Below are 21996 nucleotides of genomic sequence, written 5' to 3'. Positions count from 1 at the left end.
CAGATGTTGCAAACTCCAAACATACTTCCAACCCCATAAAAAGAATAGACACGGTATGTAACCATGGTCTATTATCGCAGCAGATGTAACTTTCGTATAACGGATCTCTCCAAATTCGACGTACACAAATGGCCCAGACATATTGCAAGAATAAATACCCAATATAATGATATAATCCCATTTGTCCCTATCAGAACTCGGGTATAAACAAAAAAAATGTCGACATTCGGTTTCAAATATTTGTTTCAACTGCCGTTTAGCAAACCAAGCTACGTCACATACATTGGGATAATTGTATCTAAACAAGAAATCTGTATTGAAGTGTTAGAGTCCTCCTCACTACTGTTCTATCTTTTCACTGATAACAACCTCTCTGGAAAATCCACTAACCCTTGAATTGATACATACTTGACGAAACCAGTTTTGGCCAATGCCGTTTTGCGCTGGGTAGCCAACCCTATATTACTAGGTCTAGCTTGGAAAGCATATGTGATAAATTGAAGACATTTTATTTTATGTGCAGCAAAACCTTAATGTCTTCTATAAATAAGCCTTAACCCTGTGTGTGCCAAAAAAGGCTGACAGTTAGAAAGTAAGCAGTGACCTTTTAATACTGGCTATATTAACCTGAAACTTTTATAGCGTCATCTTTGGACTCATTACAGCTAAACATGTCAGATCTACCTACGAAGCAAAATTAGACTTTGGCCTAAATGTTTCGATAAAACGACAAAATAACTGCTGCCTTTTAACTTTCGTGCCTCGTCAAGTTATCAACAAATTACTACCCAAGATACACTAACCTTTATTTATCCATGGCACTTTATATTAAACATACTCCTTTTCAAATTACTTATAAACCATAAGCGCTGGAACGTACTACCAAGTAAAGAAAATGGAGACAGACGAAAACAGCAAACCGATTTAATAACTAGTTGTTTCTCAACATTACAACGAAAAACATGTCACTTCCTGGACAACTTCTGACGTTGATGTGTTCTAATTAAAAACAAGCAAATACAGTGGTCATCCCTACAGTGAACTTTAAGACAGTATAGATGTTCTTTTTTTTTTTTTACGAAGAAAGCGTTTAACAGACGCCCTCTAACATCTTCTGTTACTTTAAGGCAAAATGGAACTTCAGGTCACAATTCGAACGTACGAGAGAGTAAAAAATTCTGGGGCTGTTGTCTCTCTGTTTCTGAATTTTAAGTCTAGTTTTAAACTTCTTGATCCCTTTGCTTGGCCACCATCCCTGCCTGTACGCCGTCCTCCCATATGGTTTGCTGCGTGTACTTCTCAGCTGGCTGGTGGGTCTAAGTTGCTGAACTTGAGGTGGTATTTTCAGACGTCCTCGCATCACACCCACGCGCGTTGTACTGAATGCTTCCTGTAACATATTTATCATATTGCATGTCCTTCGGGATGAAGCTATCCTTTCTCTTGAAAACCTGTACCACCTAACGAATACGTCGTTGGTTACGAATGTTCTGCGACAATGTTGCTCTGTGTCTTGTACTTCAAAGAAAACGTACGTGTACCAAGAATCATAGCGATACAATAGCGTGTTGAAAAACGAACGAATGATACTCGTAATTAGTTCAAACTCCTTGCAGTTATACGTATATAAGTGCCAACTTTTAATCTTGTGCTGTCCGTCCTAAAACTATCCACGACGTACTATTCTCTACATTGCACACCGTAATCTTCACAATTGTCGGCCTCGACTTCAGTGCTTCTGTAGATATTTTCTCAATCGCGTTAAAAACTGCTTGCCGTTCTCGTTATCTACACGGGGTCCATCAACAATCTGTAATGCCACAAATCTCACCAAAGTATCGGACAGTCTCGGTATGTACCATCACGAAGTTAACCAAAACCTGTCGTAGTCAGCCAGCCAAACTGTACTATTCTCATTTCCTACATGTGGCTGCCCTGTCGCACGACCAACTATATCAGCCTAGAGTTGTCCCTCGACTTGTCAAGTAACAAACCGAACGAAAACCAAGTCCTGTTATCAGCCTGAAGCTGTCCAATAACTAATAGTACGGCTCCATATCACACAAAAATTGTCCTTCAGTCTTAAACTCCACCTGTGGTTGTCTCACAACTTGTCGCATAACAAACAAAAAAAAATAAAAAACTGTCCGCCAGCCATGTTACCTACCTAGGCTTGTCTAAACAACCTGTCGTGCGACCAACCACTAACACCTGGGTAACAAATTTGTAACAACGTATCGTGCGATAACAGAAAACTGTCTAACAGTCTCTTTACTTCTCTAGTCCAAAAACTTTCCAACAGTCTTGCTGCTTACCTGGGGTTACTCAACAATCTGTCGTACAACAACACACAAAACTATCTAACAGCCTTTTTAATTCTCTGAGGTTGTCTAACAACCTGTCACACGACAACAACAAACAAAAATGTCCAACAGTTTTGCTGCTTACCTGGGGTTGCTAAACAATCTATCGTACGACAACCCACAAAACTGTCGAGCAGCCTTTTTACTTCTCTGGGGTTGTCTAACCAACCTGTCGCACGACAACAACAAACAAAACTGTCCAACAGTCTTGTTACCTACCCGGGGTTGTCCAACAACCTGTCATACGACAACAGCAAACAAAAAACTGTCGTACACTGTTGTTACTCTACCTGGCGTTGTCTCACTGCCTGTCGCACGACAACAAACCAAACTGTCCAACAGTCCTGTTACCTGCCTGGTGCTGTCCCACAGCCTGTCGCACGACAACAAACCAAACTGTCCAACAGTCTTGTTACTTGCCTGGTGCTGTCCCACAGCCTGTCGTACATCAACCAACCAAACTGTCCAACAGTCTTGTTACCTGGCTGGTGCTGTCCCACAACCCGCCGTACATCAACAAACCAAACTGTCCAACAGTCTTGTTACCTGGCTGGTGCTGTCCCACAGCCTGTCGTACATCAACGAACCAAACTGTCCAACAGTCCTGTTACTTGCCTGGTGCTGTCCCACAGCTTGTCGTACATCAACGAACCAAACTGCCCAACAGTCCTGTTACTTGCCTGGTGTTGTCCCACAACCTGTCGTACATCAACAAACTGTCCGACAGTCCTGTTACTTGCCTGGTGCCGTCCCACAGCCTGTCGTACATCAACAAACAAAACTGTCCAACAGTCTTGTTACCTGCCTGGTGCTGTCCCACAGCCTGTCGTACGTCAACAAACAAAACTGTCCAACAGTCTTGTTACCTGCCTGGTGCCGTCCCACAGCCTGTCGTACATCAACAAACAAAACTGTCCAACAGTCTTGTTACCTGCCTGGTGCTGTCCCACAGCCTGTCGTACGTCAACAAACAAAACTGTCCAACAGTCTTGTTACCTGCCTGGTGCTGTCCCACAGCCTATCGTATACATCAACAAACCAAACTGTCCAACAGTCCTGTTACTTGCCTGGTGCCGTCCCACAGCCTGTCGTACATCAACAAATCAAACTGTCCAACAGTCTTGTTACTTGCCTGGTGTTGTCCCACAACCTGTCGTACCTCAACAAACAAAACTGTCCAACAGTCCTGTTACCTGCCTGGTGCTATCCCACAACCCGTCGTCCATCCACAAACAAAACTATCCAATAGTCTTGTTACTTACCTGGGGTTGTCCAACAACCTGTCGCATGACAACTACAAACAAAACTGTCCAACAGTCTTGTTACTTACCTGGGGTTGTCCAACAACCTGTCGCATGACAACTACAAACAAAACTGTCCAACAGTCTTGTTACTTACCTGGGGTTGTCCAACAACCTGTCGCATGACAACAACAACAAAACTTTCCAGCAGTCTTGTTATCTCTCTGGGGTTGTTTACAGCAAGCCGTACGACAACAGCACACAAAAACTGTCCAACAGTTCAATTGTCCAACAAACTATTGCATGACACCAACCAGACAAAAAACTGCAAACACTTTTTTTTTTCTACCTAGGGTTGTCCAAGAACCTGTCAAGCAAGAAACCCAACAAAAAGCAAATCGGCTCATAAAAAAAAAAAAAATCAAATCACCTGAAATCTCGCTACAAACTCGAGGCTGTCTGCCGACCTGACGAGCAACAAGATAACAACCTCTAGCTGAGATATAGGACACACCTTAAGAAAACTGCTGCAGTGGTTGATAGCTGTCCGAGCGTCTTGAGGCCTGGTTCCTCAGCTTTTCGGGTTGCTGAATGCTGGCTGGTCCACGAAATGCAATGCCCAGAATCGCCGAACCTAACTTCAAAATTAAACAAAGCACATATACAGAAAAAAAAACAAAAGGAAAATACGTAAAATAAGGCAATACGTTCGACTCCTTCCACAACAACAACAACAAACGTGATAGTCAGACAAAAAACTATACCAAATACTGTCTAAAGCCTTTCAAAGAACGTAACTCACCCATAGAGCTACCAGTGATAAGTTGAAGCCTCCGACTCTTTCTTGATAAAAAAGGTCGGGCTCTGCTCCGAGCGTGCGGAAAATGGAACAACGTTGTACCGCTTCACAAAGGCTCCTATGGCGAAAAGACGGGGTAAACGGCAGCCCTAGCGGTAGCTCAGCTGTATCAACATACCTAACTCAAATGAGACAACACAAAATTAATTATACCAAGCCTATTTTACCAAATATAATCACTCACACCTGCGCACGCGAAACATGTGCGATGCGCAAACATATGCAAATTGAGTCGCTAAACGAAATGAACGACAGAATAGTTGCTGACCAACAAAGCACACCAAAATCATACAAAAGGGGAAAACAGGAAAATAAAATCATGAAGGAACAAGAAAGAAAACAGCCGAGGGATCCACTAGAAAAACAGCCAACGTAGGAAGACAAATCAAAAATGGAAAATTCCACAAGACGCCAAAAATGGCGGCGAGCTCAAAACCTTGCGTACCTGCTTGGCTTGTAAATCCTACGCCCGTAGGAAACTACTCTATCTTCTCTGTTGTCGGCAAGTTTCCCTACCCGTTCTCAGAAGGTTGTAGATATCGCAGACTTGTCCTGGTGAGTCTCACTGTCAAAAACAGTGTTACTGGTGCTCTGCTATGGAACGTCCGGCTCATTCACAAGGCTGCTGCGTCAGTCATGCTGGGGTCGGCCGTGCCGGCGGTGTGACTTGCCTTCTCCGTCGACGTCCTTTCAGACAGTACTGCATATACCTGTGATGTCTAACAAACGCCCAAAATAAGCGTCTATTCTCGCAGTGAGGCGTGCTTTCTTCCATAACCCATACACAATGCCCGGCACGCCAGTGTCTGCGAGAAGAACGGACCTCAGCATGACAAAGAGCGATACACGTGCAAAAACGCAGACAACTCACATTCGTCCCTACGCAGCAACAACTTCTCGCAGTTTCACAAAGCAAAATAAAATACGAAATCTTCATGACACTAAAAGGGCAATCTTCGAATTCTATACTCCCTGTAAACGCAAACGAGGTAAATACTCGGTCTCTCTTCTACACCCCGAAAACCTGCTGGCGGTCTTTCTGTGGATCTTCTGTGTTTCCGTAGCCATGGCGTCGACGAACCGGCTGTGGGGAGGAGTCGGTCAAACTGCATGTGAATAGTCTATCCTACCCTTATAAAGGATTGGGTCTTCGCCTAATATAGGCATCGCCAATCACAGCGCAGGAAAGATATTTCATAAATTGAACCGTTAAAAACGGGGCGGGAATGAGTTGCACAAGGATTCCAGATTAAGTCCTTATTTTACGGGGGTACAATAATAAGGAATATCCTCGTGCAACTTGTCTCTGGGCCGTTTTTAACCGCTCAAAGTATGAAATGATGATGTAAATGTGAGAATACAGTGCAGTAGATGTCAATATCATGCAGATTGCCTTATTCAGAATATTTCCGTTTGACGCTGTAATATTGCTTAGGTTGCCTTTAAGGTCGTTAGCATTAGCGAAGCAGCATTGCACTTCTTGCTCCTTGAAAAGCATCTACATACAGTCAAATCATTTATGATTTTACGATGACCAATATTGACCAAAGGAGGCAATACACATGTAGTCTGATTAGATCGCGCTTATAGCGACCCGCCCAGCGTCGACAGGGTGACCAGTGACAGCCCTGGAGAGAGTGATTTGCACTACACAGACTAAAACGTATCATGTTTCACCCCAATAAAGGATGAACAAGGAAGATGAAACATTATAAACTAATTTGCACAGTCATATCATTACGACTGAGACACAGAAATACACTATTCTATAAAAATACTGATTAAGCTGTTTTAATCGACTTTACACAAAATGAGAGGAAAGTCCATTAAAGGAACCTCCAAATATTTTGTTAGCCCTACAACCGTGATTGAAAGAGACGTATAGACGGAAAACACTTAAAATTATTTGCTACCTTTGATGTACTGAGTCATGCCTTTCATAACCTGCAAATAGTGACACTATAGACGCCTAACGTCTTGGTTATTTGCTACACGTCTTGACTAGTACTCACCAGGACATTTCCGGGTTTGATGTCCTGATGCACCAGATCGTGTTTGTCGTGCAGGTAGGACACGGCACTGCACAGGTCTCGTGCAATCTTCCCCTTTACAGACATCGTGTTCGGTACCTATGTACATTCAGATCTATGTTAGAATCATCAAAACAGATTTGTCTACAGAAAACGTTTTTACTACATGTAGGTTCTGCTATCATCTAGCCTAAAGTAGGATCCTCACTCTAAAAGGACTATATCAATATATTTGCACATAAATTATAGCATTAGTAAGTAAATGGTAGCACTACGGTCAAGTTACAATGGCACTGAAAACATGGCTAGTGGGGTGCATATGGTCGTAGAAATTGCTATGTATCTATCTTACTTGTTTTAGGAAACATATTGTCAACTGTGGCTACGCAAGTTACAAATTATCTATCATCTTTTATGTTATGAGGAAATGATAATGCTCAAAAATGACAACTAAAGGTCTAAGGCAACTGGGAGTGGTAATGGCTGCATTGGTGGATGTTCACACTATACATTTACATTCAAAAGAAACTAACACAATGTATTACGTTGGAAAATGGCAGTCGTTCTACATATGCTTTCTTACAGAGAACATGTTGTATGTTGAGGCCATACTACAAAATTTAACAATATAAAGTCCTAGATACATTCCATATCATTAGATATGATCCATATTCTATTTATACCTTAACTGGTGATCGTGATGGTTTGAAGAGGATGGTACCCAGGTCAACCCCATCCACATACGTCATCAGCAGGTAGCTCATGGAGTTGGGCTGCCAGCAGATACCAAGTAGCTGGACAATGTGGGGGTGTCGCAACTCCCTTTGTAAAAAAACCAAAAAAAAAAAAAAAAAAAAAAACATCAATAACATGTAACTCGGGCTGTTTGAAGTGCCACAAGCGAGTGTTACTTGCTTTTCTCCAAGTAAATCTTTGATGGGGCCAGACACCGTGAGGAGGATCTACTCAGGGATTAGTAATGATAAGGCGAGCTTGAAAGTTTGCCAAAAAGGAAGGGGGCCGATGTCGTCTTACACCCACCTTTTACTCACTGCTTACGTCATGCTAACGCACAGTCACAAGATTGAGTCGACTCTTTATGATGGAAGTTGTTGATTAGTTAAACGTTTCCGTAAAAGTATTTTACATATTCATAATACGTGTATTTTATTACATAATCTTAATTTACCTTAAGTGTTCCATCTCTCTGAAGAAGCTCTCGTAGGTCTGGTCTTCGTCGTCGAACTCCTTGACTGCCACGAGTGCTCCCTGCCACTTCGCCAGGTAAACGGTACCGAAAGACCCCTTTCCGAGCCTTTTGTTATCTCCATTCTCATCTCTCTCAATTGTGAATTCTTTCCTACTGATTTCGATGCCTCTATCTGTGAACACATTGAAGACGTGAAATTAGACAAAGGCCTGGAAAAACAATGTAATACCTTTTGCACTTTTTTTTTACTTTTGTAATAATAATTATAATACATAACATATATCATCAATGACAACGTCATAAGGGTAACAGAATCTAAAAAAAGCATATATAGCGACAAAACCAAAAGATATACTATTTTGTATCAGTCAAAAATATTGAAATTGCTATACTTTTTTTTATTTTGCTGGGAACGTAAAGGAGTTGCATACATCAAATTTGGAAACCTGAAGCAATTGGAATCACATTCTTAGTTAATAGATATAGCATGATTGCCTGGTTTACGTTAGGGATGTAATGAACTATAGAAGATCTAGAAATGCTGATAATGTATATGCACTAGAAATCCTTAGAAATCATTAAGATCTTAAGACAAAACCTGGTGCTACTGTATAACCAATCTATGACCTTACTTGATCTGCCAGTCCCGGAGAGAAGCTGTCTTCTATCTGCAGATGCACCTGGTTCCGCTCCACTTTCGTACAGACAGTTACTGAGTGCCTGTTTGTAACAAAACACATCTTTTACAACAATACATACGAATAAAATAGGTGCAGAATATTAATTTATGTTTGTACACTATCAAGAAGAACCATGATAGGAAGCTACGGTCTAACCTTTACAGGTGTCCACCTCTACACAAGGTCCACCTTCCTATTGACGTAAACATTCAGAATCCTGTCTTTAGCTAGCGACCATCTGTCGACACTGACTGGATTTTAGGAGTGCTCTGGGTGGTCGTCTTGAGGAGTTTGACTGTCTGTACTTAAGGGTGGTATTGATCTTCCAGAGACGGGGCCGGCACCGACTCCTCACTACCTTTGACCCTGTGTTCACTTCATACTTTTGGAAAATGATGATGTGTACTGAACAGTTATCAAACAAACCTCTGCAGCGGGGTTGATTTGAGATCCATGGAGACATTCTCTCTGCGACTGATCAACGGACATGGCATCTGTAGGGCGAAAATACAAATATAATGTGGTGATGATACATGATTGCAAAATTGTACATCAATTGAAACCCTTATTTCGATGAAGATAAGACATCCAGGTAATTAGATACGTCGAAGAGCACTTACTCAAGCAACTGGATATAATTTTGGAAGCGTGTGTCATCAAACACCCTCCAATGTCTCTCTTCAGTGACACTGTCTGATGGGACAGTGTCACTGACGAGAGTCATCGGAGGCTGTCAGAAACGTCTGACCGTTTCCAAAATTATATCCAGTTGCTTGAGTTACTGCTTTTTGGTGAAACCCTTATCATTTAAACCTTACAAAACCAGCACCTTTGCTAGTTGTACTTACCGGGTACGTCGGATTCCCGTGACTCCGACCCATTCCCGCCGATGGCTGGCTGATTTTGCCCATCACCAAAATAACTGTCTATCTGTTGAAGATAGAAAAACTGGCTTTGAAATAAAGTTTACTGCATCCTGTTTCGCCAGACACTAATTATCATAGAATAAAAACAAGGAAGCCAATTAATAAAGTTACTTAGTCGATATGACGATTAAAAGCCTTTTGACAAGAAGTCTGAAAGATACTTTGCGTCTAAAATGAACATGTTCATTAGAGATTTTTACCTGTGAATATACCCGGTTTGTGGAACAGTCCATAGCTGTACGGATAGATAGAAATCAGATGTAAGTATAAATTGAAGTGAAATCACAATTAACTACGTCCACGTATAAAAAAATTGTAATGTGACATTACGTCTTTGAAATGATTATGGAATACCTTCTTCTTGTTCAGGATTTCGGGAAGTCTTGGAATTTGTGTGGTCTATAATATATCAATAACAAATCAAGAGTAAACTTCAAATCGGAAACCAAAAAGAACCCGATTGTACAAATGTACATAATTATCGCTCTCCATTTCCATCATACATTAAAAAGAATTCCATGCACGGTAGGTCTAGATCGTAGACTAACAAACTTGCCACTTTCGTGTTTTGAAACGTACATGACGTAAACAAGAACAACAAAAACAACAAATACCACGCTCTGTTCCAACCTCTTCTTGGGGCGAACGAGACGTACTGGAATCCATGGGTTCTGAAAGTGATATGGGAAGAAGTTTTCTTATTAATAAGCAAATATCATTAGGCTTGTTCATTGTACGTTACAGAAATGTTTATTTGCACATATGTGTCTTTCAAAAATCATCATATGTCGTATACTTTCATACATATATTTGTTATATTTACCTGTTCCTGTATGGTCTTTGGGTGCCTCTTGTATTGGAAACCGGGCCGAGGAGCTCAGGTCTACGTGGTCTAGTAGGATAAAACAGTCTATCATAGACGGTAACCGAAACGTCGGATTTTGCTGTGTTAGAAGTTTGTTATTCTCTCAAAAAGCTTGGCGATTCAAAATTCCAAGAACCACTCGGAGACTGTTATGAATATTAACCATTCACATTTTTTCCAGAAATATCACAAAAGACCTTTCAGCAGAACAGAATAAATTGTTATAGTTTATATGAAAGGTCTGGATGAAAGATCTCAATTCTGTTGCAACCTTGTCTTCAAGTACAAAATGAACTGTTTCTTATTCTTACCATCATTTTGGTTTGGTTCTTCAGTATCGGCGCCTCCTCCTTGAATATTAAAGAAAGGGGAAGAATTAATAAGGAAAATTAACGAAACATCTGATTCAGTTCAAGAAATGTCGTCAACACTCTGTTGTGCTCATCTGCCAATATACTATACACAGCGAACACATGTATGCAGAGGCCTTCAATTCATCCTAATACTGTTTGATTTGTCCCTGGTTTTAGATTTTACTACATTATATTTTTAGACGTAAATTCTACATTAAGGATGTATATCAATGGACTGTGATACGTATACGTTGGCGAAGTCGTTACGTATACGTTCTACATTGGTTTGTGTTGCACGTTGCCCTTGACGTTTTAATGGAAATATCATACAGAACATTCAAGTATGTCTTATGAGACAATAATACACATAAAGCGTAAAAAGATTTTTTCGATGAAATTTGTTTAGCGCTCTGTCAAATTGCCCAGTCGCGGAGACGCCGCAAACGTGCCCCAACTTCAGTAAGATCTAAAACATATACTATAATCACAAGATGCTTGATTAATACTTACCATAGAAAGCATCTACAGCGTTCTTCAAACCAGCGTTGAAAACGGCCACCTTCAGTGTTTCTATCGAAGAGTCGCTTTTCCTGTCCCAGTACCACATGTTCAGCGCCAGCTCACAGCGCCCCCTGTCGTCTGCATGTTTTCTCTGCACCCAGGCGATCTTCTGTGGCGGAACGCCGAGTAGTTCGGCCAAGAGCTTCCACTTCGGTCCTGCTCTCTGTGTAATGATAAGGAAGAATTCCGCCATATCTGCAACAAAGTACAGAGTCAATAGTCTTTAATAACAAAACACTTGAAGTACATATAGTTGAATATGTATAAAGCGATACGATTTGAACAAAAATGAATTTGAAGTAAGGATATTTAGCTAGATTTATATAGATACTACTGTATCATTTTTGTTTTTTATTATTCATTTGTACATGTGAAACATACACAACACAGAAACATTTTTGCAGACCTCTAATGGCCTCCAATCTATTAATTACTAACTACTACTTCTGCTACTACTATACTAGTAGTACAACTACTAATATTTCTACTGCTACCGATACCGCTACTACTACTACTACTACTACTACTACTACTACTACTACTACTACTACTACTACTACTACTACATGTACAGCTACTAATACTGCTAAGATCATTATATAGTTCCAATGTTGCTACTACTGCTAGAATCAACTGTCCACGGGGTCACATGACGGATATACTGGGTCATTCGTATTAAAGAAGATCATTTTTCACTGACAATAAGTAGAATTTTCTTGTGTGTTGGTACTCTGACCGAATCAGCATGTCATGAATGACCCATATCCAAAGTCACGTGTCTGTAAGGTCACCTGACTATAATGGGCCATTCATCCTGAAGTAGATCGTAATATTTTTTTCAGCAAGTCTTTGAACCTGCACGCCATAAAGGAACCATTAGCAAAGTCATCTGTTCGTAAGGCCACGTGGTTAAAATGATGGGCCATCAATCTTGAAAAAGGCCGTATGTTTCAGCAAGTCACAGTACGTACTTCTGTGTAAGGACAAGCGTTTAGATTTGTCCTTACCTTCGAACTGTCCTGACCCATCCTCTCCATCCTCAGCGGCATGCAGAGCGGTCCACCGCAATCTGACTGTCGCGTCTTACCCGTATAGTTTTGTGTTAGGAAAACCAAGGAAGTTAAAAAAGACCTCATTGGGAAAACCATTTAGAACTTTCCCTTACCTTCGAACTGTCCTGATCCATCCTCTCCGTCCACCCCGGTCAGATCACCGGCTTGCAGTGCAGTCCACAGCCGGTTGACCGTCGCGTCGTACCCGTAGTGTTGTGTTAGGAAAACCATTAAGAACTTGCCCTTACCTTCGAACTGTCCTGATCCATCCTCTCCGTCCACCCCGGTCAGCTCCGCGGCTTGCAGCGCTGTCCACAGCCGGCCGACTGTCGCATCGTACCCGTTGTTTTGTGTTAGAAAATCCATTTAAAACTTGCCCTTACCTTCAAACTGTCCTGACCCATCCTCTCCGTCCATCCTAGTCAGTTCCGCGGCTTGCAGCGCCGTCCACAGCCGGCTGACTGTCGCGTCTTACCCGTATAGTTTTGTGTTAGAAAAACCAATAAAAAAGATCCCCTTGGGAAAACAATTCAGAACTTGCCCTTACCTTCGAACTGTCCTGATCCATCCTCTCCGTCCACCCCGGTCAGATCACCGGCTTGCAGTGCAGTCCACAGCCGGTTGACCGTCGCGTCGTACCCGTAGTGTTGTGTTAGGAAAACCATTAAGAACTTGCCCTTACCTTCGAACTGTCCTGATCCATCCTCTCCGTCCACCCCGGTCAGCTCCGCGGCTTGCAGCGCTGTCCACAGCCGGCCGACTGTCGCATCGTACCCGTTGTTTTGTGTTAGAAAATCCATTTAAAACTTGCCCTTACCTTCAAACTGTCCTGACCCATCCTCTCCGTCCATCCTAGTCAGTTCCGCGGCTTGCAGCGCCGTCCACAGCCGGCTGACTGTCGCGTCTTACCCGTATAGTTTTGTGTTAGAAAAACCAATAAAAAAGATCCCCTTGGGAAAACAATTCAGAACTTGCCCTTACCTTCGAACTGTCCCGGTCCATCCTCTCCGTCCACCCCGGTAAGTTCCGCGGCTTGCAGCGCCGTCCACAGCCGGCCGACTGTCGCGTCTTACCTGTATAGTTTTGTGTTAGGAAAACCAAAGAGATTGGAAAAGACCTCCTTGGGAAAACCATTTAGAACTTGCCCTTACCTTCGAACTGCCCGGATCCATCCTCTCCGTCCACTCCGGTCAGCTCCGCGGCTTGCAGCGCAGTCCACAGCCGGCCGACCGTCGCGTCGTACCCGTGCTTCTGCCGCCATGTCGTCAGGACTTCCATGCAGCACTCCCGCTTGTCACGATGCTTGTCTTCGATGACTTCGATGTCCACCTCTTTGAACCCCAGCTTACGGGCGAGATCCTTCCAAGCCAGCCCAACGTTCTCTTTGATGACGTACAATGGATCCTTGTGTACGACTGTATGGTACATAAAAAATTATGAACTTGAATCAGATCAATATCAATAATCATATTTCTAACACATATAGATGGCAACTAGCATTCTTGATATCTGCCAATCATCAATGCGAGATTCCAAACATTGCCAAAAATTGCTTTCCATCGCTTTTGCTTTAAACAAGAAAAACATTTGCATAAACTGTTAAGCATGGGATTTGGTGATGGAAGTACTTACTAGTAGTTTCTTGTCATGTAAACATTGGTCTTTCTCGCATGTTGTTTCTAGTAGTATTTTGGTTATGTAGAAAATAATTAAAACGAAACTTACCAGCGCTAGGTCTTGTACTACCACGAACTTGTTCTACGATGATAGAAAAAAAATGCTTTATATATCTATACATGTATGTTACTCGTATATGTGTATATATATTGTAAATCTCTTAAGATGGTAGTAAGGCCACAGCAAGTAAATTTTATGGATGACATCCTCTGCGGACTGCAAACATAGTGCGATGGGGCGAAAAAAACAAGATGGGTGAAAAAAACCAAGATGGATACATTTTTAAAAACAGGCACCATAAAGTTGTGATGACTGTTGTAAAACGAATTAAAGGGACAAAACATGGTATCAGAGCCAACAAGGCATTCATTTCCGTAGTCAAGACATGTAATGGTGCGGTAAAAGTGACAAAAGTGTGGTAGACTGGCATAACCAACAACCATAGCTTCCATATTGGTGTCACTTTTACAACTATCAAATAAGTTTCATTTCTACAACTACAGTCCTGGGTATCTCGCAAGTGTCACTTCACAATTAGTAGGCTACAACACAATAAATTTGCTCATTTTGGTACTTTATCGTCATGTTGACCATCCCCGCAGAAGAAAAAAATTCTTGTTTTTTTTTCTGAAATCAGGCCAAAATTAATGCGCGCGCTGATGTCATCCATAAAATTTACTTGCTGTGGCCTAAAAATTAAAGAAGTAAACAATCAATTACCTGCTGAGGCTGGACGTTGGTAGGGTGTAGGACGGGCCCGAGCATGTTGGACAGGGGCAGCCGGCGGTGGTCTTGGCGCCTGAGCAGGAGCGGTTGCTGGTTGTAACTCACCTTCAGCTACCTGGGCGGATTCTGAGAGAAACATGATCGGGTAATTGCAGTCACGTGTTTCTGTGGTAATTAAGTGTCATCAGCACGTCACCGGAACGTACTGCGCCTGCGCGAACCCTGGTGGTTTGGGGCTTGGTTTGGTCAACTTGTTGCACAGTATATGTTAGAGACATGGTTTCATGTAAAACGTATACGGAATTTTACCCTTATATGCGCGCGTACTTTCTTAAATGCGGCCCTTTAGTAAACCCGGGGTTTAGCAAGGTTTAGCATGTCTATACTTTTCGCGCAGGCGCAGTACGTTCCGGTGACGTGCTAGTGTCATCCATGTTGGCGAGCTAGTATGAACATGTATAGTATGTGATAAGTTTCCAAACAGTTTGTTAAATATTTAGTGTTCCTGGTTTATTGTTCTATCGACTTTCCTTGATGACTCTCTGACCCGAAGGCCCTCCCTTATATGACCTGAATTTAATATAGAAATTCATTTTCTTTTCTGTCGCCATCCGTTTGATAGACAAATTGAAAGATTTTGCAGCGTTCGCAGAACAGAAACGATATCTTTGAATTTATTAGAATTCAGAAATAACTTTTACTTTGGTAGAATTTCATTCAAAGGAAACAACTGACCGCCTCAACACAGAACCACCTGGACATTGTGAGCACTGTTTTTGTGACCAGACTTCATGACCTATCATCGGTCCCGATTGGACTTTTTGGGCAGTTGTGAATAGATGCACTTTGAAATATCAATCATCGACGGAAGAACAAAGAAAGAGAGACAGAGAGAAATTACCTATAAGTTCTGCCACGCTTCTGAAACGAGCCGAAATGAGCGCTTCCTTTAACATGTCGACCGTTGCGTTTCTCCCATGATCCCCTAGCCACACGTTGAGTGCCCGGATGCAGCATTCCCGCGATCTTCCTCGATAGGTGTCGTCTATGGAGGCGATGGCGGGCTCAGTCAGACCCAGTCTACGGGCGATCTCCTTCCATTCGTGGCAGGCATTTTCCACGACGATGTCAAAGTATCTTTCAATGCCTTTGAATGAAGACATGAAAAATTTTAAGTGGTGTAAACCGTGTGATACACGTAAGGGACGTCTAATGACCAAATTACTAACGTTAGTTAGATTGCACCCATTATGATCGAAAGTACACATGTCTTTGGGCGATTTCTTTCCACTGGTGGCAAGCGGTTTCTACCACGATGTCAAAGTATCTTTCAATGGCTTTGGATGGAAACGTATATGTATTTAGTGGTGTAATACACTGTAGGTCAATAAGGAGCGTCTCGTGACCAAAGTACTAGTGACACTGCATCAGTTTACATTGAAAACGCGTGTGTTTATGGGCGATTTATCAGTTCCACTCGTGCGTGGCATGCGCTTTCCACCACGATGTCAAAGTATCTTGCAATGATTTGAATGAAGACGTAAAAAGTTTTAGTGGTGTAATACACATGTAAGTCAGCAGGGGGCGTCTCAGGCCTAAAGGACTAGTGAAATTGCATTCGCTAGCATTGTAAACGCAAATGTGTACGGGCGACCCCTTTCTACTCATTGCAAGCGTTTTCCACTACGATGTCAAAGTATCTTGCAATGCCTTTGAATGAAGTAATAAAACGTTTTCAGTGCTGTTATACGCATAGGTGTCAATAGGAGACGTCTCATGACTAATTTACTAGTAGATGTTGCATCGTTTTACATTGGAAACGCACAGTGTACGATTTTGCCTTTCAAAAAGTTCAATGAAGGCCTGCAACGTGATTTTTTAGTGTTGTAATACACATTTAATTTAACAGGTGGCGTTTCTTGACGACTAAAGTACCCGGAAGTTATATCGGTGGCATTTGCAATTGGAAAAGCACTTCATGTGAATTTTCTCACTTTAAAAATATGTCTATAGCTTTGATAGGGGGGTAATTACAACATGCCATAAATACAGAAAACTAGAAAAGGAAAATAACTGCAATTATAGCCCCGGCTATGCATAAATGGCCATTACCACTATCGATAATTGATATATCTACCAGGATCGGGGAGAATATAGACAAAAACATTATTTAATGTCAACATCTGAAACTCGGCATTTCAATTATTTGGATCAAATTAATAACCTTTGTTAAAAATGTCACTTATTTATCAAACTCGCACTAATGATATGCATAATAAAGGACTTTCATTTTCAAAATCATCATTATAATCAGTGATAAGGTGGCACAGCATCAACGTTAACGCTACTTCACTTTTATCCGCGGGATAACCTATATCTACTGTATTGAAAAACAGAGTAGTTAGGGATACTGTGGTTTTCAAATGCACCATTTTAAAAATATTGAAATTTGAAACCACCGTCCGTCAACTTGATCTCCAACCCTAAATACCCTAGGCCTGTTTTGAATATAACGGATATAGTTTACCCCATCGGATAAAGGTGAACTAGCGTTACACCATTTACAATGTAAGGAGCTCCTTGAAGTTCTGGTGTCTCGTAGTATAATTACAATTCAAGTCAACACAGTCACTATATACAACACAGCCTGGCAAATAAGCCCTGTGCACTTTGCTCTCATATGGGAAAATTGGAAATGATAAACTTAAGAATATAATTCAAAACGTTACGTTTTAAACAGACTACATGAAAACGTTGATCTTGTAAACATATCGTTAATTTAAAAGCAGTAGTACTGACCTGTGGGCCTTTGGTTCATTAGCAAGTTACTAAGATGAGTATTTCCTGTGTTGTCCAACGCTTTACAGAAAGCCAAGAAGGCCCGGTTCCCCTTCGTGGGTAGTATGGTCAGTAGTGTCCGTATCTGGTCAGTTTGCATCCTCCTGGTCCGAACATCATCCTCTTCTTCTGCTAAAAGGACTCTCTCCGTGACCAGTTGGTCAAGGACTCCGGCCACATTGACTATAGTGTTGACCAGTTCGACCCGAAACTGCGTGAGCAAATTTCTATACTGCGGATCCATTGCGTTATAGATATAGAAACTATACCGCCCTCTAAAACGCCAGTTTAAAGAGACATTATGAAATTTGGTTGACGAAATATTCAATAATAATTGTCTACACTCGGTAAAAATGCTTGTTTTGATTAGAATAGTATGACCTTAATCTAAGCAATTTGCGCGATGTTACCTTTACTTTCGCTGCACTTTTCAAGATGGCGGACACGCAGAATGCGGAAGTTCAAAGTTCACAACCTTAAGAAGGTAAACAAACAGGTGTTCTACAGAGGGCGTCTCGCTATTGGCGGCATTCAATTTGTTCTTTTGCTCGTTTGCTTAATTTCATAAGGGTGATTTCAAGTAAAGTACCGTAAGGTTGTCCTTATAAGAGAACAAAAGTCTCTATATAGTATTTTTAAGTTTAAGATAGTGCAATAAGGCACACATAAACACAACTAAACGTTACGGTGGCTTTACGAAGAGGAAATACGTATGGGTCTGTGAGCTCATTACTTTCCACATAAGTGTTAATATATGCAGAAACACACATCTTAATTTTTCTGTGTACCCACAATTTCACATGCATAGAAAATGGCAACTATACACAGGCGTCAAGTAGATATGCTTAAAAGGCGTGAACAGTATGAACGTGTCACAAAGTGTTAAAATGCACTAGTACTTTCAATTTCTTTTTTCTTTAAACCTTTAACTTTCGCCAAGAAGGCAATGGTTTGAATTTCGTATGTGGGCAGGTCTTGATGAGACCTTGAAATGATTAGATTGTGAGACCCCTAGCTATTTGTTATGGTGCTACAGCGGAAATTCTGGCTGACATTTGATTTTTTATACAAGCAGGCTTTGCTTTTTTTTTTTTCAATGTTTTCATACCAGCACTGCTAATTGAGGGCTACAATGTTTTATGTATCATACAATTAATTATGTTTTGGACATTGATGTTAAAAAATGAATCAGCTAGAAACCAACTCGAATACTTAATACCTATACTTTAATGTATATTTTTTAGCCAGTATGGAAACAGTAGCCATTGAAAGTACAAAATAGAGTAGGCAGTTTGCACATAGAAAGATTACAGCGCAGGTACATCAGGACAAAAGTCTCAACTCTAATATGTTTAGTACAAGCATATTGTGTATCACAATTGTATACATATGTTCTGAAATTATTGATACGTTCTTTCCATAATAGGGTCAATACAACATCATTATTTTCAAGTCAAAGAGATTTTTAAAGATTGATAGTTCTTTCTTCAAAAATGTTCATATTGGCACTTTCCTTTTCATAACTGAAGGTATTGAAACATTTGTAGTAGTGGTTTAATGTACGCACTTTTGCCATGAACTCTATACTAAATGAAAAATTATGTTGCAAATACTGTAAGTGCATTTAAGTTCGCGGGGATTTAATTTCGCGTTAGCGGGAAAAATGACTTTTCGCGGTGGATTTAATTTCGCGGTAACACCATCTACTGCAGTCTAATACCTTAATAGAAAAATGTTTGAGGTGGATTTAATTTCGTGGTAAAGTGGTCGCCGCGAAAACCGCGACCATTAATCCACTGCAGCGAACATTTCTGCATTTACAGTAATACAAATTTTTGCCGGGGCGCCGAAGGCGCCCGGCTTTGTGCCCGGTTTAATGGTTCGTCCTTGGATGGGTCTGCTATGGTCGCAAAATGTACCGTGCGTTTTTACGACAATTCTCAGCCCTTCTCAGCCCTTCAAATAAACGCAATGTACCGTGCGTTTTTACGACAATTCTCAGCCCTTCTTAGCCCTTCAAATAAACGTTGTAAGAATACTGTTTATCCATGACCTCTACTCGTACAGAAAACATTGCAGCGCTCATTAGCAAAGTCTAGGAAAGGAAAATGTTTCTTGATTTGCAGTAAAACACTGGTCATGTAACATTTGAGGAGTTGTCGTTAAATCGCACGGTTCATTTTGCGATAGCGTTGACGGGTCCGGGTATTTAGCGGAATAACCCGGAATAACCCGGAATAACCCGGAATAACCTTAATAAAGGATGAAAGCTACCGAAATACAGTGTGCTTTGATAAGTTAAGATCGCAGAATGCAATATTTTGGCATAAAATAATGTATATATGGCCATGGGAACAAGAAATATTACGGTTATTCCGGGTTATTCCGGGTCATTTCGGGTTATTCCGGTAAATACCCTCACGGGCGTTGACGGTGCGGAGGAGGTGAGATTTTTATCGTACAGAAATTGGTACAGTTTGTAAAGTTATCTTTCTGGAATTCGGATGTATTAAAATATAACATTACATTCTAAGGCGTAGTGTCATGTGAGTAAAATGAGCACGACATTTGACGAAAGATTTTGTGGAGGGTATACAGTCAAGTTTATTGTGCAACGATTGGAACAGTTTACGTGCGGGTGGGAGGGGGGCGTGCGTCTATATATGCAGCTGCAGGAGGTCCTGCAGGACATTTTCGATCGTAAGAGTAACGTACAATTTGAAAAGATAGTGATCATGAATTCGGACACATTGAAACATATTTCCAAGGAACGGTATATAGTTTTTTTAGTAAAACCAGTGTGTGGGGATTGACGAGAATTTAGATAGTTTAATGGTGCACTGTGCTTGAGCCGATGCGAGGCATTATGCAGGGCATTTTTGATTGTAAAAATATCGTACAAGTTGAAAAGATGGATCGGATTCTAATACATTAAAACATACATTTCCAAAGAATAGTAGAAAACAACGGATTGTAGCTAACTGTTAAACAATCAGCAAAGCAGTTGGCAAGATGTCACACCTGAACTTTTGTAGATTTTTGCTTTTTGTTGGTACTAGTAAGATGTTATGTGATCAAGACAATATTTTCTTTCTGTTTCAGTGACGCCTTAGACTGTTCTCTGCTATATATACAAGTGACACAGTAATATACAGAAACTTACAGCTAGCAAAAGTCTGTACTCAATAAGATTTTACACAGTACACATTTATACTTCTTCTGCTGAAATCTACGCATTACATTTTGCATCCAACCAAAGAGGTTTGAAAGAGAGTCCTTGATCCAACCAAATTAGACCTTGAGACCTATTAACAGATCATTGATCACTGTGCATTTTGCACATACCAGACTCAATCGTGCCACTGAGCACTGCATTTTGCACACACCAGACCAATTGTGCCACTGAGCACTGTGCATTTTGCACACACCAGACCTATCGTGCCATTGAGCACTGTGCATTTTGCACACACCAGACCTATCGTGCCATTGAGCACTGTGCATTTTGCACACACCAGACCAATCGTGCCATTGAGCACTGTGCATTTTGCACACACCAGACCAATCGTGCCATTGAGCACTGTGCATTTTGCACACACCAGACTCAATCGTGCCACTGAGCACTGTGCATTGTGCAAATAAAGTCAAGCAAAGAACACATATATTGTGAACAATGTGTGAATCTATTTTATCGGGAAAATACCACCAAGGTGACATCATTTTCAGTGGAGATAATAGAGGCAAACAATGCACTGCAAATGCTTTAATGGCAGTTGTTAACCACAGTACTTGCAGACAAGCAATTACCTGGACAAGTACAGACCTTGATGGTGTACTTTTTCAAGGAGATGCACTATACACCTACATAAAACCATCACTAAGATCTGGTGTGGAGTTCCTCTCCGTTGATGATATTCCAGACTATTTGCAACTTTACAACAATACTGTACGTGTATCAATAAAAGAGTCTTACACTGGAGACATATTTGCCACAGAAGCAGTCTATCCTTATTACACCTTAAAGAAAGCCCTAGAAGCAGCATTTGCTGAATCCAACACTTGTCTTTTCATAACAGCACATGGAATAACTGGTTCAACAGTAGCATTGTTGCACGCTGATAACAAGTATTTTGTTTATGACTCACATGCCAGAAGTCCCATAACAGCATTGCCAGATAGCCATGGCACTTCTACTTTAAGCATGCACAGTTCAAACAGCAATCTAGTTTCATTCTTGCAACAACTTAACTGGAACACAACATGCAATTTTGAGGTTGTCCCAGTACAAGCAGAAAATGTTTTCTTATCAGTTGAACCTACTGGTATACACATTATCAATCTGACTAGCAATGTTTCTTCTATGATTGAGTCAGAAAACTGCTTTCAAGTTCAACAACAACACACATACACCTTGGTTAAACCAGAGTTTGTATCTACGAAAGAGAACCTACAACAACCAAACACAGCATTTCCATTTGCACCACATTGTAACCAAAGTACTGGGAAAAACATTGTGCCATGCACCACAAGCAAACATCCAAGTGCTATGCCAGAGAACAGGAATGAAGGCCTCTTGAATCAATTAGTAATGTCACCAAATGCAGCATCAAATTAAAGA

The 21996-nt window shown here is 41.1% G+C and overlaps 2 protein-coding genes and 1 long non-coding RNA gene across 5 annotated transcripts; all 3 read right to left on the bottom strand.

Moving 5' to 3' along the window:
* Window positions 1-843: 843 nt before the first annotated feature.
* LOC118407192 lies at window positions 844-5640 on the bottom strand. Of its 2 annotated transcripts, none has more exons than XR_004830114.1 (3): window positions 4909-5639; window positions 4407-4521; window positions 844-1390 (listed from the first exon to the last, which is right to left on the bottom strand). It is a non-coding gene; the product is annotated as an uncharacterized LOC118407192 (long non-coding RNA). The 2 variants fall into 2 exon arrangements; XR_004830115.1 differs by lacking the exon at window positions 844-1390 and adding an exon at window positions 4175-4242 and having other exon boundaries at window positions 4909-5640.
* An 811-nt stretch (window positions 5641-6451) lies between these two features.
* Window positions 6452-13953, bottom strand: LOC118406529 (probable tyrosine-protein kinase DDB_G0283397). Its single transcript, XM_035806590.1, has 14 exons — window positions 13866-13953; window positions 13292-13555; window positions 11038-11283; window positions 10486-10524; window positions 10133-10201; window positions 9924-9980; window positions 9664-9708; window positions 9510-9544; window positions 9232-9313; window positions 8810-8877; window positions 8336-8423; window positions 7683-7875; window positions 7177-7315; window positions 6452-6592 (listed from the first exon to the last, which is right to left on the bottom strand). The coding sequence occupies exons 1-14, from the start codon at window positions 13936-13938 to the stop codon at window positions 6452-6454; spliced, it is 1539 nt and encodes a 512-aa protein (XP_035662483.1). The 5' UTR covers window positions 13939-13953.
* Window positions 13954-15366: 1413 nt separating this feature from the next.
* Window positions 15367-17869, bottom strand: LOC118406818. 2 transcript variants are annotated; one of them, XM_035807160.1, is made up of 2 exons: window positions 17343-17869; window positions 15367-15690 (listed from the first exon to the last, which is right to left on the bottom strand). In XM_035807160.1, the coding sequence occupies exons 1-2, from the start codon at window positions 17623-17625 to the stop codon at window positions 15398-15400; spliced, it is 576 nt and encodes a 191-aa protein (XP_035663053.1). In that variant the 5' UTR covers window positions 17626-17869; the 3' UTR covers window positions 15367-15397. The 2 variants fall into 2 exon arrangements, 1 of the variants encoding a protein (XP_035663053.1); XR_004830084.1 differs by lacking the exon at window positions 15367-15690 and adding an exon at window positions 16213-16253 and having other exon boundaries at window positions 17343-17501.
* Between the last annotated feature and the right edge of the window lie 4127 nt (window positions 17870-21996).

The sequence above is a fragment of the Branchiostoma floridae genome, chromosome 19, assembly GCF_000003815.2.
Source record: "Branchiostoma floridae strain S238N-H82 chromosome 19, Bfl_VNyyK, whole genome shotgun sequence".
NCBI lineage: Eukaryota > Metazoa > Chordata > Leptocardii > Amphioxiformes > Branchiostomatidae > Branchiostoma > Branchiostoma floridae.
This window is presented reverse-complemented; position numbering and strand designations above follow the sequence as displayed.

What these genes read in the sequence shown, in the direction of transcription:
- LOC118406818 (XM_035807160.1), bottom strand. Translation starts at nt 17,625, where the DNA reads ATGGATCCGCAGTATAGAAATTTGCTCACGCAGTTTCGGGTCGAACTG. An exon ending in AATGAACCAAAGGCCCACAG is followed by an intron (nt 15,691 to 17,342) that starts GTCAGTACTACT and finishes CTTCATTCAAAG; the next exon opens with GCATTGAAAGATACTTTGAC.
- LOC118406529 (XM_035806590.1), bottom strand. Translation starts at nt 13,938, where the DNA reads ATGTATAGATATATAAAGCATTTTTTTTCTATCATCGTAGAACAAGTT. An exon ending in AGAGGTTGGAACAGAGCGTG is followed by an intron (nt 9,709 to 9,923) that starts GTATTTGTTGTT and finishes GATATATTATAG; the next exon opens with ACCACACAAATTCCAAGACT. An exon ending in AAATCAACCCCGCTGCAGAG is followed by an intron (nt 8,424 to 8,809) that starts GTTTGTTTGATA and finishes TGTTACAAACAG; the next exon opens with GCACTCAGTAACTGTCTGTA.